This window comes from Saimiri boliviensis, chromosome 2 (assembly GCF_048565385.1).
Source record: "Saimiri boliviensis isolate mSaiBol1 chromosome 2, mSaiBol1.pri, whole genome shotgun sequence".
NCBI lineage: Eukaryota > Metazoa > Chordata > Mammalia > Primates > Cebidae > Saimiri > Saimiri boliviensis.
In genome coordinates, this window is record NC_133450.1 from 124,427,757 (window position 1) to 124,444,024 (window position 16,268).

At 36.3% G+C, this 16,268-nt stretch overlaps 1 protein-coding gene across 1 annotated transcript in view; it reads right to left on the bottom strand.

The window, feature by feature from the left end:
- UNC13C (unc-13 homolog C) overlaps positions 1-16,268 on the bottom strand; it is a 586,273-nt gene that overhangs the window by 191,480 nt on the left and 378,525 nt on the right. The window contains exon 18 of the mRNA XM_003935590.4: positions 14,989-15,074. Coding sequence (XP_003935639.1) covers positions 14,989-15,074 — 86 coding nt within the window. The remainder of the gene's footprint in view (positions 1-14,988; positions 15,075-16,268) is intronic.

The window sequence follows — 16,268 nt, forward strand, 5'->3', positions numbered from 1 at the left end:
CCCAGAATATGTGGGAATCCTGGGAGATATAATTCAAGTTGAGATTTCAGTGGAGTCATAGCCAAACCATGTAATACATTTTCAACAGAAAAGGAAGAAATTATTTGGTCATATTATTCTCTGGTATTTAGTAAAATGTTATGCTTTAAATATTGTAAGAAGAGAAAAATCAAATTTGTAGGTCATTAATGAGACATATAGATTCTTAATTTAGATATAGTTTTAGAATGTATCTAGCTGAATGGTTAAATCAGGTTTTAGCACTGAATTCCTTGTTCAAGTGAAGACTGATTGTCATCATCATCAATAAAGCTACATCTGAGCACTTATTACTATGTACCAGGAAATTCTTTAACCATTTTACATGTAGTACCTAATTTAATCCTCACAACAAAATGATTTTTCAGAAGAAGAAACTGATGTACAGAGCTGACATAACCCTCAATGCTCAGTGTTGCATGGAGGGTAAGTAGTGGAGACATATTTTTGTACTCATTCTGTGTGACCAAAGCCAGTGTCTTTGAGACTAAACAACATTCCATGGCAGACAGCTTTTAAAATAATTTCGAATAATCTCTACTTCCTACTATTTACCCCCTAGGGTAGTCCTCTATACTTGAACATAAACTTGACCTAATGACTTGCTTCTAATAACTAAAACACAACAAAAGTTATGATTTATCACTTCTGTGATTGGGTTATAAGATATTATAATTTATGTTGTTTTCTGACTCTTTTGCTATCTTAGCTTGCATACTTTAATAAAGCAAGACATCATGTTGGAGAGGCCCACCTGTCAAGATAATGAAGGTAATAATAGGCCAACTGCCAAGGAAGAAGTGTGATAACTTTTGAGAAACTGAACTCTTTCAACAACCATATGAGATAACATGGAAGCAGATCCTTCACCAGTTTAACTTTCAGATGAGACCAAGCCTATATGACACTGATTTCAGCCTTTTAAGAGACTCTAGGACAGAGGACCCACTGAAATCATGCTCAGATTACTGAATACGAATATGTTCTGTTACATGACAAAGAAGAATTAAGGTTTCAGTTAGAATTACATTTGTTAATCAGCTGACCTTAAGTTAAAGGTTATGCTGGATTTCTAGTTCTGCTCAAGATAATCAAGAGGACACATAAATGTGGAAGAGGGAAGCAGAAGAGTCAGTGTTGGAGTCATGGGAAATATACTTGGATAATGCCAACACAGAAGATGGAAGACAGCCATAGCTGTGAAATGTGGGAAGCCTCTAGAAGCTTATAAGAGACAGGAAAATGAAATCTCTCCTAGAGTCTCCAGAAATAAAGTCTTTCTGCCAACACCTTGATTTAGCCCAATGAAACCCATATCCTGATCTACAAAAGCCTCTAAAATGACATATTTGCAACTGCACTGTTTTATGCACTAACTTTGGGGATAATTTGTTGCAGAGATGATTAATAAATACACTATGTCAAATAGAGGAAAAATTAACTTGCCAGTAGTCATTCTCCCCTGGACCTTAGTTATCACTAAAGCAGTCCCTGAAGTTTTAACTTAGTGTTCCACAGGATGCAGTGTGAAGACCACTGTTCTGGACTAACTTCTCAGGAGATGAATAAATTCCTTTGAATAGTATCACTAAGATGAACTCAAATAATTGAGAAAGGAATCACTTAATTCTAGATGTCATTTACCTTTGGGTCTATTAGTAAGATCTCTCAGGCCTGGTTGTCCATGTAAGTTTTTCTTATGTGCAGTACAGTATGAAAATTCCTCAGCCTCATAACTCGGGTTGTCATTCACCTGTACTGTGAGTTCTCCTATTTGCAAACCACTTACTACTGGTTGGCTCCCTTCATTGTAGAATCTTCACTTGCAGCCCCACCCCACCACCCCAGATCCAGTTTTTATCTTTTACTGTTGCTTCTGTATTTTTCCAATAAGCCAGCACAGTGATTTTGGGTCATGGTATCATTGAACTCTACCATCTACATGGTGAATTGTGAGTTTTTATCCATTATCATGTTTTTCTAATTATAGTGATGGTGCTAAGGTTTTCAAATAATTTATTTATTATTGTAAATGAATAAACTACATCCTAATGTCATTCATACTCTTTCACATGCTGAAGTGGTCCCTGCTAGGACAGAAAGGCCTGGAGTTCCATGTAGCACATAGCATTGTATACATAGCTTGTCAGCCATGGCTCATCAGGACACACTCTGAAATCAAGATCAGCATTTTGGAGGATTCCTAAATAACCCTTTCAATGACAAGTAATGCAGAGTGAACTCAAGTTTCTGGGGGAGATGCAGAGAGGGTGACCAGCACAGAGCACAGCACAATACATTCATTTCCCCCCACAAACATTTTTGTTTTCTCTTCCAAGATGTTCTCCATGCTCCAATCTGCTCCTGTTCTTTCAAGCCAACAGACTGTCAACAGGTCTAACTTGTATCTTCCTCTTCTACTATGCTTCTAAAAATGCCATTTTCTTGCCCCTAATTCAACTGTTTTTGCCAAGTTGAATAACCCCTTGATAAAGGATTAATATGTGTCTGAAGTTACTCACCACAAATGATTCACAGGTATTTTTTTGATAGCATACTAAACATGTGAATATTATCTATAATGCTTGAAAGGGTTTGATCTAAAGCACAAATGGGCTTTGGCCAAGTCCCTTCCCCTTCTTTTCAAGTTGTAGCCATGTCACAATTACAACAAACATGTATAATTGACAGTCAGCCCAAGAGAACCAACAGGAAGTCATTTCTTCAGAGCTTGCCTTGGAAGGTTTCCAAATAAAAACAAAACAAAAAACATGGTTTTCTAAGCTCTTCATCAGGAGAAAGTTTCTGGAAAGCTGATTTTATGCCAAATGCCAACTCCTTACAAAGTTTCTTTTGTTGCCAAAACGTTTTCACTGGCTGAGTATCAGCAGTCTCCAAACAAAGACATAGAATTTTTGACCAAAATATTGCAAAAATATTCACAGCTATTTTTTGTTGGTTATATCTACATATTTGCATGCACTGTTGGACTTGTGATTGATTTAACGAGGAAACAGCTAAATTTACAAGTTGTACAATTCAAGTTCAAGTAGTTTAGATAAAGCTCATTTGTTCCTAGACAATTTAGTCCTCTTTATTATCTACCATAGGTAGCAAGGCAGCAATGAATATCTAAGGTCATCACATGTAAATATTTCTGTTTCCTTTTTAAATTGAACTTTTCTAAACTAATTTTAACAATTACTTTAATTTACTATATGTTTAAAAAAATTTCAAAAAGCTAGTGCTAGTTTTTAAAGGGAATGCTTCTAGTTTTTCCCCATTCAGTATGATATTGGCTGTGGGTTTGTTGTAAATAGATTTTTTTTTTATTTTGAGATACGTTCCATCAATACCTAGTTTATTCAGAGTTTTTAGCAAAAAGCCTGTTGAATTTTGTTGATGGCTTTCTCTGCATTTACTGAGAAAATCATGTGATTTAAGTCTTTGGTTCTGTTTATGTGGTGGATTATGTTTATATACTTGGGTATGTCAAACCAGCCTTGCATTCCTGGGATGAAGCCTACCTGACTGTGGTGAATAATCTTTTTGATGGTCTGCTGGATTTGGTTTGCCAGTATTTTATTGAAGATTGTTATAACAATGTTCATCATGGATATTGGCCTGTAGCTTTTTTTTTAGTTGTGTCTCTGCCAGATTTTGGTATCAGGATGATGTTGGTCTCATAGAAAGAGTTAGAGAGGATTCCCTCTTTTTGTATTGTTTGGAATAGTTTCAACAGGAAGGGTACCAGCTCCTCTTTGCATGTCTGGTAGAATTCGGCTGTGAACCCATCTAGACCTGGACTATTTTTGGTTTGTAGGCTATTAATTGCTGCCTCTACTTCAGATCTTGAATTGGTCTATTCAGGGCTTCAACTTCTTCCTGCCTTAGTCTTGGGAGTGTGCAAGTGTCCAGGAATTTATACATTTCTCCCAAGTTTAATGGTTTATGTGAATAGAGCTGTTTGTAGTAATCTCTGATGGTAGTTTGTATTTCTGAGGAATTGGTGGTGATCTCCTCTTTATCGTTTTTTATTGCATTTATTCAATTCTTCTCTCTTTTCTTTTTTATTAGTCTAGCTAGAAGGCTGTCTATTTTGTTGATCTTTTCAAAAAAATAGCTCCTGGATTTATTGATTTTTTGAAGGGTTTTCTGTATCTCTATCTCCTTCAGTTCTGCCCTCTCTCACCACTCCTATTCAATATAGTATTGGAAGTTCTAGCCAGAGCAATCAGGCAAGAAAAAGAAATAAAGGTCTTTCAATTGTGAAAAGAAGTCAAATTGTCCCTATTTGCAGATGACATGATTCTGTATTTACAAGAACCCATTGTCTGAGTCCAAAACTCCTTAAGCTGATAAGCAACTTTGGCAAACTCTCAGGATACAAAATCAATGTGCAGAAATCACAAGCATTCCTATACACCAACAACAGACAAACAGACAGCCACATCATGAACAAACTCCCATTTACAGTTGCTACAAAGAGAATAAAATACCTAGGAATACAGCTAACAAAGGATGTAAAAGATCCCTTCAAGGAGAACTAAAACCACTGATAAAGGAAATACGAGAGGACGTAAATAAGTGAAAAAATACTCCATATTTATGGTTAGGAAGAATCAATATTGTGAAAATGGCCATACTGTCCAAAGTAATTTACAGATTCAATGCTATCCCCATCAAGCTACCAATGACTTTCTTCACAGAACTGGAAAAACCACTTTAAAATTCATATGGAACCAAAAGAGAGCTCGCATAGCCAAGACAATTCTAAGCAAAAAGAACAAAGTGGAGGCATAACGCTACCTGACTTCAAACTATGCTATGAGGCTACAGTAATCAAATAGGCATGGTACTGGTACCAAAACAGAGATATAGAACAATGGAACAGAACAGAGGCCTCAGAAGCAATGCCACACATTTACAACCACCTTATCTTTGACAAACCCAACAAAAACAAGCAATGGGGAAAGGATTCCTTGTTTAATAAATGGTGTTGGGAAAACTGGCTACTCATATGCAGGAAGCTGAAACTGGATCCCTTCCTTACACCTTATACAAAATTAACTACAGATGGAATAAAGATTTCAACATAAGAACTAATACCATAAACACCTGAGAAGAAAACCTAGGCAACACCATTCAGTACATAGGCACAGGCAAGGACTTCATGACTGAAACACCAAAAGCAATGGCAACAAAACCCCAAATAGACAAATGGGATCTAATTAACTAAAGAGTTTCTGCACAGCAAAAGAAACTATCATTAGAGTAATGAACAGGCAACCAACAGAATGGAAAAAATTTTTGCAATCTACTCATCTGACAAAGGGCTAATATCCAGAAGCTACAAAGAACTAAAGCAGATTTACAGGAAAAAGAAAAACAAACAAACCCATTCAAAAGTGGGCGAAGGATATGAACAGACACTTTTAAAAAGAAGAAATATATGCAGCCAACAAACATATGAAAAAATGCTTATCCTTATCAGTCATTAGAGAAATACAAATCAAAACCACACTGAGATATCAACTCATGCCAGTTAGAATGGCAATCATTAAAAAATCTGGAGATAACAGATGCTGGAGAGGATGTGGAGAAATAGGAACACTTTTATACTGTTGGTGGGAGTGTAAATTAGTACAACCATTTTGGAAGACAGTGTGGCAATTCCTTGAGGATCTAGAAATAGAAATTCCATTTGACTCAGCAATCCCATTACTGGGTATATACCTAAAGGATTATAAATACTTATATTATAAAGACACATGCACACGTATATTTGTTGCCATGCTGTTTATGATAGCAAAGACCTGGAAACAACCCAAGGTGATAGACTGGACAAAGAAAATGTGGCACATCTATACCATGGAATACTATGCAGCCATAAAAAACAATGAGTTCATGTCCTTTGTAGTGACATGGATGAATCTAGAAACCATCATTTCAGCAAACTAACACAAGAACAGAAAACCAAACACCACATGTTTTCACCCATAGGTGGTTGATGAACAATGAGAACACTTGGGTACAGGGGAGAGAACAACACTCAAAGGGATTGGTAGGAGTGTGGAGGGGAGGGGAGAGGAGAGAGAGCGAGGCGGGCAGGAAGGATGGGGAGGGTAAACACTGGGAGAAATGGCTGATGTAGGCGATGGTGGGGGGCAGGGAGGATGGAGACAGTAAACCACCATGGCATGTATGTACCTATGCAACAATCCTGCAGGATGCAGGATGTGCACATGTACCCCAGAGCCCAAAGTACAATTTAAAAAAAAAAATTCTAAAAACTGCTAATAGGGAAGAAAAATCTAAGCAAGATTTCATCACTTTTTTTTTTCTTTTTTTATCCTATCCTTTCCCAAATGGTACATGGCTGAAAAACTAGTAGCAGGAAAATGATAAAAAAAATAAATAAAAACTTAAAGATACACTTCACATAAGTGAAAACATACCACGTTATGAAACTGACATATGCAAAATGAAGTTAGCTGCATTCCCTTGTTTTCAGCCAATATTAACTTTATTTTCTTAATTGAACTCTTACTATATTTTTTCCTCCTGGTAATAATAACTTCATATAGATTTTCATATTCAAATGGTCCATTCAAATACCTTGCCCAAGAGATGTGATCATTTTCCAGGAATACCTTAATTTGTTTGAAGAGAAAACATTTGTATGCATAAATATAACATTTCCCTTATAAATATTTAGAAATAAAGAGGTAGGTACCCCAAAACAGGCCCCAAATTGTGCCAAATTCCAAATATTGTTGGGGAAATTATCTATATGCCATATTATATTGGCAAATTTATCAACATAGAAATATATCTGAATATATCTAAAATACATATTTTGTGACATGCAAGGTGGTATAATATATTTTTAAATTAATCAATTAATTTTTTTGAATAGGAATATTCAATTATAAATGAAATTACAAAGTTTCTGACTTTATGAAGCTTATTTTTAAAAGCAATGTTGTTAAACCGTTAGCTTAAACCCATCAGCGGGTCATAACATCAATTTAGAGGGTTATGAACAGAATTTAAATATATATATGCATATATATACACAGAAATTATATGCAATATATATCTATGATATGTATATTACAAATATGTAATATCTTTGTGTATATACAGATATATATAATGTATATGCACACCTGTGAAGAAATAAAATTTCAGAATTTATCTTTATCATGATGTTTTGTTACTCATGTTTCACGAAGCTTGTGCATGTGTGCGTGTTTATGTATGTGTGTACTATATCACTGTAAAAGTGTATTTTCTTTTTGCTTTGAATTGTGACCAAAACATGTAAAAACAGAAAAAGGAGAAAGCATCAAAAACAGAAAAAAAAATGTAATAAAGAAGTAAACACATAGCCAGGCTAAATAATATGATTCAGATATAGTAAATGTCTGGTGGAGAAAAAGGATCTGGAGATGTGTGGGAATGTTGTGAAGGGTCAGGGTCCGGTTGTGAAGGAAGGTGATCATGAACTGAGACTTGAATAATGGAAATGAGCCATTTATAAAGAGAATGAAAAGAGCCTCACAGAGAGAAAAGCAAGGAAATATGAATGCCCTGGTATGGGAACACATTTGGCTCAGTTAAGGAAGAGTCATGAGAACAACATGGCTAGATATGAATGAGAGGAAAGTGAATGAGGTAAAGGTGGAAGGATGTGTAGAGCCTAGACTACATGGTACATTATAAGCCATAGTAAAAATAATGAATTTTGGTCAATTGAAAGAGGAAGCCTTTGGAAACTTCTATATATCAAAGAATATCTTGATGTAATCTAAATGTGTGAAGGTCAATCTGAATTTTATGAGCTAATGGAACACAAGATAGCAAGAATGGAAATGTGCCAACTACTTAGAGCGTTATTATAGGTATCAAAGTGAAGGAGGTCTGCAGCTAGAACTAGCTGGAGGTAGTAGAGATGGAGAGAAGGGTGAGAGCCAAATATGCTTTGGAGGTAGAACAGGTAACTATTTATAGATTTGTCTATGTCCAGTGTCTGGAAACGGTGGTAAAGTAAGAGAAATAAAGGAATTTAAGATAATGTCTGATAATCCACATATGGTAATTTTACTGTAATTAAAAAAGGCCAAGAGAAGAATAGGATTTGGGTGAGAAGGTTGTACTTCTAGGTTTATTTAAAACGTGTAAGTTAGAGATGTCTAATGGACATGCTTTTCATCTATATCACTGATTAAATCTTGTAATTTTAAGTTTATTTATGTAATTGTTTGCTTATTGTTACATACAAAGTTTCTCAAGGCAGGGATCATCTTTGTTGTGTTGCATTGAGCCTTGCTTGCATAATACCTGGCAGAGAGCAAGCATTCTGGGAATTCCTTGAACACAGGACATATAACTGTTAGTATTAATGAAAAAATAAATGAATATTCATAATTAATTTTCTCTTGGTGATCATTTTTATCAAATAAACCAAGTTTTAATAGAAAATAGTTTTTACTTGCATAAGGATGAGCCAAGAACAATGAGATGTCTGCATAGAACCACGAAAATGGGTTCATTTGCTAGTTAAATCATCTGCTTCGACACAGCAGTTTTCTAGAGCAATGGTTCTCAACTTTGGTGCACATTAGATGCAACTGGAAGTCTTGTTAAAACAGAAATTGCTGGGTCCTATTCCCAGAATGTCTGTGCAGCCTGAGAATTTGCATTTCCACCAACTGCCCAGCTGATGCTGCTGGTCCAGGGAGAGTCACTGCTCTAGCAAGCAGAAGTTTTGGATTTGCAGTTCATGGATCCTGGGAAGAAGCCTACCATTGGGCCATCTGTACACATATCCTTGAGAGAATATATGCAGAGTTTTGATGTATAGGCTATTTAGCATTTTTCTAGTAATACACTCAATATATTTTGTCAGATTCTCAAAGAATGCTTCCAAAATTTAATTAACTCCATGAACAGTGGTACTCAATAATGAATACATCAATCTAGTATGAATACATACTAGAACCACCAGGAATCTTGGCTCTTCCATTCAATTGCTGAAATCACTAAAATATGATTTCGGACAAAATAAACCTTCTAAAATGGGGACAATGATAGTATTTATTTCATAGGCTTGTTGTGGCAATCAAATAAGTTAATACTTGTACATCATCATTTAAACCAGTATCTAGTAAGTGCTAAATAGGCAATTGCTAAATAAGATTAAAAATCTGGGCAAGTTTTAAAAGGCCAAGGCTGTATCCCTGGTGATTCTAATGTGCAGCTAGTGTTGAAAAACACTGTTCTGAAATGAGGAGAACGCAAGAGATCTATGAATGCCTTTCCTGAGGGTGTCTGGTTAATTTCTTTTCAGTGAACCAGACTTCCCTTCCCAGAGGAGCTTGGCTAGAAAAAATAGAGAGGCCTAACAAGAGCCTTAGCATCCTCGACAGGAATTTGTTTGTATAAAATTTAGAGTCGTTGCTTGCTCACCTCATTTTCTTGTTGTTATGGGAAGGGCTGAGAGAAATAAAGTGGAAGGAAAAAAAATGATTGTATCAACAATGACAATTAATTTTGTTTAAAATCATCACAAAGACCTGTCCTAAAATAAGAATATGCCAATGTTATAAAGAAATGATCAGAGAGGAAGCTAATAACTGTGCTAGCCAGCCTTCAAGATGATACCAGTTATCCTTGACTCTTGGAGTTCATATCCTCCCACTGTCTCCCACACTGAACAAGCTGAACTGTGCAACAAATGAGATATTGTCGAAGTGACTGAGTGTGGCTTCACAGCATAGATAATAAAGATGGCAGCTTCTGCCTTTTCTCTTGCATTGCTCCTTTGGGAAAAGCTAGCAGGTGTGTCTTGGAGATGGTTAAGGAGTTCGTGGAGAGGTCCATGCTGAGAACAACTGAGGTCTCCTGCAGACAGCCTGCAACTACTCAACAGCCATAGGAGCATGGCACTTAGGAAAGCAGTCCTTCAGCCCACCAAACATTCAACAACAACAGCTACTTATGTATGTTGCAAGCCACTATATTTTGGGATAATTCATTGTATCATAATAGGTAACTGATACACTAATCCTAAACATTATATTTTGTAGGTATGTAAGCTGAGAGTTTCTCTTTTACTATTCTGGTGCTACTGCAGGGGATCTGTTCACCAGATCCCTTAAGCTCACCAAAACTAATTAGCTACTAAAACAATTAGCTGGAAAAGTGGGTATGTTGTATGAGGAAGAGAAAAAGATAGCCCAGTCTCAGCCTTAGAGTCTCCTGAGGCCTCACATAGGAGAGAAAGAAAACTGTCACACATGAGTGAGTACCAAGCTCAACAGTTAGAGACCAGCTGTATTCATGACAACATGGACTCTGAATTGACTTAACAAGAAACTTAAATTCTAATGCCAACTCAAATGAGAAACGTGAAAAAGCTCAGTGTTTTCTGGGAGCACAGAGGACCAGGTTTCTTAACCAAATCCTTGAATGTCAGTGTCCACTGTTGTTCCTTATTTCAAAACCAGAGGCAGAATTACATGAGATAAAACTACAATCTTGAGTCCAGGCAGGGATAAAATACCCATCAAGACCTTTTGTTCTATTTATATGGTGACCATATATTAATTAAAAATATCTAAACAGGTGATGCTCCATATTCTGATTCTAATACCAGCTCAGTGGGCTTTTGGAAACTCACTTCCATTTACGTGAGATTCTGCTAAAGCTCACTGTTGTATAATAAAAAAACAGACTTAAGAATCACTGAAGTTATTAGCTACTGAACTTCTAATAACATCAGATCACACAGCTGTGTGTTCGACAAATAGATTTGCCTGTACTGCAAGTGGGATGACATTCACAGCCTGAGAAGTTAGCTTAACCCTGTTCTTACCATTTGATTACTTTTTAAGTTAGACTAGAGAAAGTGGCTGACCAGTTAATTACATACCTACTCTGATGTATTCATCTTTATCAAAAGAGCATGGATTATTACTCAGGTAAACATATTTTAATTATCTTTTACTGAAATAATAAAAAGGTGATTGAGTAGATGGTCAAAGGTGTACCCAAATAATAGCATTACAAACACTCCTAGATGTCTATTTTTCTTCTGTTATTTAGAAACCAGATAATTTAGTCAGCATGTTTTTAGATTAATTACACAGAGTTTGCCTTCTCTACCCACTCCAGATATATAAAAAAAATGGTTTCAAATTCACTGCAAGGGAGGAGGGGGTGGGCGGGTTGGAAGGGAACTGCCATTGGAGGAACCTATGAAATGCACTTACTATAAGTGTGAAAAAGTATCTCTGCTTCCCAGTTTAGGTCAATGGAATTAAGACCGATGCTCAATGTAAAAATGAAAAGAGGCAAAAATCTTCTAAATTTCTGAAAAGTGGATGCTGATATGCTTCATTTCTTGCTTCAATTTTATCATCTTTTATTGCTTATTCTCACATGGCCATTTCCAGCTCATCAGTGTATGCAGGGTGCATTTGCCACCCACCCACCATCCCAGTTTTTAATTATAATGTGTTTATTTCCTTATTTTGATTTCAGATCTTTTGGAAGGGATAACCAGGATGCCCCAAATGTTTTTGTGTGTTTCCTCTCTTGGCAAACCCTTAGTGTACCAGGTGCTCATAGGATATAGATAAAGAAGGGGCAGGGCAGACAGGATGTGGGAAGAAACCTGCAGAACCAGCAGAGGAAGGTGGGGCTGAAACACATTTGTTTACCTTGTTTTGCCCTGCTTCTCAACATTTATTCTCAGTGAGCTCCATTTCCCCACTAAAATGACATAGGGGATTTAATGGAATATTTTTAGACTTTGTATTAGATAGCCTGACAGCTGATTTTTGTTAACCAGCCTGTGAAATCTGTTTGATGGCTAAACTGTGACTCTATCTTGTAAAAGCAGTGTTTTGCCATATGTTCTGTGGGCTGTGTTTGCTAATGTAAAATAGATTGTTATATATTACAAAGCCTTTGGGTAATGATTGAGGCTACAAGACATTCTGATGAGCTGAAGTGTTACTATTCTGTTGTGCAAATATCAATATGGACAATTAAACTGAAGAATAATGTACTTCAACATAGAATGGATTAGAAAACATATAGGAAATTTTAACAATGTACAACTGCCTGGCTCTAATCTAAATGAAAATAATTCTAAAATATGTAGCTAATCTACACACATATATTTATTTACACACTGCTTTAGTGTACCTTAGATTTTCATGCAACCATAATTTATTGAGTACTTACTACATGCCAGGCTTGTGTTAAGGACTGACACGTGGTTAACATAGTTCTTTTTTTTTCCCAAAAAGCTCTAATCTCATACAATTGAAAATGTCACTAATAAGACTGTCTATTCCACTAAAAAACATTAAAGCATTTTAATCTTCAAAATATATATGAAGTATGCTGAATCATGGTCTATTACTCATTAATAATATGAAAAATACTGTCATGCAAAATTGTACTTAAGTCCACAGTTAAATTTACTCTAAGATTAATAAAACTTAAGTGGTAAAGTTAATTATCAACTTTCTATAACATTTGGCTTATACAACATTATGATACAAAAAAACACGAAATGTTTCAAAATGTATTGAGTTCTGTTCTTCCCAAACAAAAGGGGAGAACAGTGAAACACAAAGGTGTTGCACGCCTGAAATTTTCCCAAGGTCACACAGCAAAAGAAGGTCACAAACTGATGTCTCCTCTACTGCCCTTTCCACTAATCCACTGAGTTAAGACTACCCGGTTATCTTAACTTGTGATTTATTTATTCAACAAGTAGTTATTGAGTAGCTTCTATTTTCTAGGCATCATTATAAACAATGTAGATAAGTTGGTGAGAATCATAGACAAAATTACATTGTGGCAAAAAAGACACATAAGAAATAATCAAATGAACAAACAAATAAAATGTAGTTAGTTGTTATGCAGCAGATTAAAGTAAAGTTATTCCTGGGAGCTATTACAGATAATGTAGTAAGGAAAATCTTCTCTGAGGAGGTGTTGTTAGCTGAGCCCTATGTGGCTGCCTATGAAGATTGGTTGGAAGAAAAATTCAGGCATCAGAGCAGCAGGCCAAAACATCCCTCATGCAGGAATAAATTTTTTTTTATCATGAAGACAATAAAGAAATCAATGATAACCTGTACATGCTTAAGTCACTGGATAAATGGTGGTACCAATAACTGCTATAGGGAGCAGCAGGGAGGAGCAGGTTCTGAAAGAGGAGATTAAGAATCTATATCGAACCTAAAAATTTTCAGATGCCTGACAGACTTTCAAGAAGGGAAAAAGAATGTAGAGAGTTTATGCCTAGGGTAGTAAATGCTATCTGAAAAAAAATGTATTTGCTGAGTAGACTGATGGTTCTTGTCTGATTTAAGAGAATTCTGGAGTCCCAAAGAGATGGTGAAAGCAGAGAGATGTAAAAGGATGTGGTTAATAGGAGGTGAAGATGGAAGAGGTAGGAAGGGCTGGGTCATTAATAAATTGGAGAAGAAACACCTCATTGCAAAGCAAGGAATTTTACCTCTGGGCAGTTCTGGTGTGATTTTAAAGATTAGATGAATCTCTCTATTTGTGAGTGGGACAGCTTGACTTTATCAGAAAATTAAATATTATGATCCATTGTGTACCTTTTTTTTTTTTTTTTTCCAAATAAGAAAAACTGAATGTTCCCTCTGCATCTTGGTCCAGGAAAGCTATTAAACAGTGGCATGATTAACATGAACTCTCTAAAACCTGTCTTAACTCTCCCAACCTATTTTCCATTTTGTAATCAAAACAATTGTGCTAAGTTGCAAATCTAAATAAGACATGCACCTGCTGAAAATCCTTTATGAGACTTTATTTCTCAGAGTCAAACACGTCATGCTGGCCCACAAGGCCCTGTCTGCTTGTCCCTGTTAATTTCTCCTGTCTTACTTCTTGTTATCCTTTTCTTGCTCATTGGGCCCACTGAGTTCTCTGATTTATCAAATACCCCTTGTGCTCTCTCTAATTGCTAGTGCTCTGTCCTACCAAAAGCTCTTCTTATTCCTACCTATCCTTTAGGTCTTTATCAAGGTTACATTTTCTTAGAGGAAGTCTCTAGTAAGCTTGCCTTCTCCCCTAGCCCCAGGTCTGATGTAGGTGCTTCTCCAGACACTCTATAATCGTTAGCCCTCACCACTCCATATTGCAACTGTCTGCATTCTTGTAGTGCTACTCCATGATCTCGACAAGGGTAGGGACAAGGGTTACCTTGTTCATTGTTGCATCCCCTACATCCAGTGCCCCAACGGTCATTTAGTATCTATGGGCTCAATATACATTTGTTGAATAAGCACAATGAAAGTTTTCTATGAGGTTGTCAGTTTCAAGAGGATAGTAACCTGATGTATGATTCTATATGTAACTGTAAATACAGTATGGGTGCACAGAGAATATTTATAGAATTGTTTAACTTAGAGCTGTATTTCTCTTTCTTACATTGTATGATTTATACTTATTCAAGGTGAAGTTTTGGCTGAAGAACCCTGCCATTGCTCTTGTGTAAACTTGGTAGGATTTTGACCTGCCTCCCCATGGATACTATTTTCAAGTCCACATAGACAAATACCTGGACTAAATATTCACCCACACCCTCAATATGGCCTGTTTTGGTAAATGAACTACCATAGAGTATTCTTGCATATGAGCATAATCCTATCAGAGAAATACACTTATGATGCCAGAACTTAGACCATATAATTACAAATGTATACACTTCTTGAGGGCTTTTTGAGTACTTTGGGACCCTATCTTTCTATCATACGAAAATAAGTTTTAGAACTAAACTGATCACAATAATTAATGTTTTAATGTTTTAATTCTTAACATTTAAAGCCAAGAACACAAACTCACCATTTAACTCTAACATCTATTATAATAAGTATAAATATTTATAATTACCTTCTAATGCATATTTCATGTCCAGAGCAAAAAGAGTCCACATAATTTCGGCACTTATTTTTCCCATGTTCAGTTCTTGAGGAAACCTAAAACCAAACATATTTCATAGTGAATGAAAAAGAACAACATGCCCCAAAACCAAAATACATCATTTTACAAATATACCACAGTCGTTATTTTACAGTTCATAAATACTCTTATTTATGACATTTCTCTTTATGAACTTTCATAAGTAGGACAAAAAAGTTACACAGTAGGGTTTAATGTTAAAAAATTATTGGGTGGTAAGAAAATAGACTTAATTATATCAGTGCCAAAGTAATGGTGCCTGGGGCTCCCTGTGGATGTCTTCTGATGAGTGTTCGTGTCTCAAGAGCTCCTTCAGTTTTATCAAAGGTAACTCTTCTCCCATTTCCTCCTCCTCTACCTCCCCCGCTTTGCCTCCTCCTCCTTCATTCTTTCTCCTTCCTCCTTCCTCCTCCTTTTTTCCTACCTCCTTCTTTCTTCTTCTGACAGAGTCTCACTCTGTCACCCAGGCTGGAGTGCAATGGTGCAGTTTCGGCTCACTGCAATCTCCGCCTTCTGGGTTCAAGTGATTCTCCTGCCTTAGCCTCCCAAGTAATTGGGATTACAGGCGTGTGCCACCATGCCTGACTAATTTTTGGTATTTAGTAGAGACAGGATTTCACCATGTTGGTCAGGCTGGTCTGGAGCTCCTGACCCCATGTGATCCACCCACCTTGGCCTCCCAGAGTGCTGGGATTACAGTCATGAGCCACCAGGCCCAGCCAACTCCCATGTTTTCATGCTTCATTTTTGAGGATAGATCTGACGAAGCTGAATAGCAAACACCATATGACACTAAAAAATCACACCTTATATATGTCCCTCAACCATTTTCTCTGAAGCAAACTTAAGTACTTCTCTTTTTTCTGTTATCTATTATCTTCATGTGAATTACTTCAACAACGAATCCTGAATCCCTCTGGCAAAATGGTCCATGGTAGACACCCACTAATCTGTACCCCAGAATTTCTAGGCAGGTCTGTGTTTCAGACTAAACAAGCTTAGGTTGAAAACAAGATTCTGACTGCTTCTAAAAATTTATTTATTTTTTGCATATGTTTTCAATTTCATGATAAGACTCCTAAGTAATATAAGCCCAATGAATATGACGGCTGAGTCCTTTTATTACAGTGTAAACACTCACGTCATGCCAGAATATAAGACTAGAAGTATTTTTTCTCTAGATATAAAATGCATATAGACATGTACACATG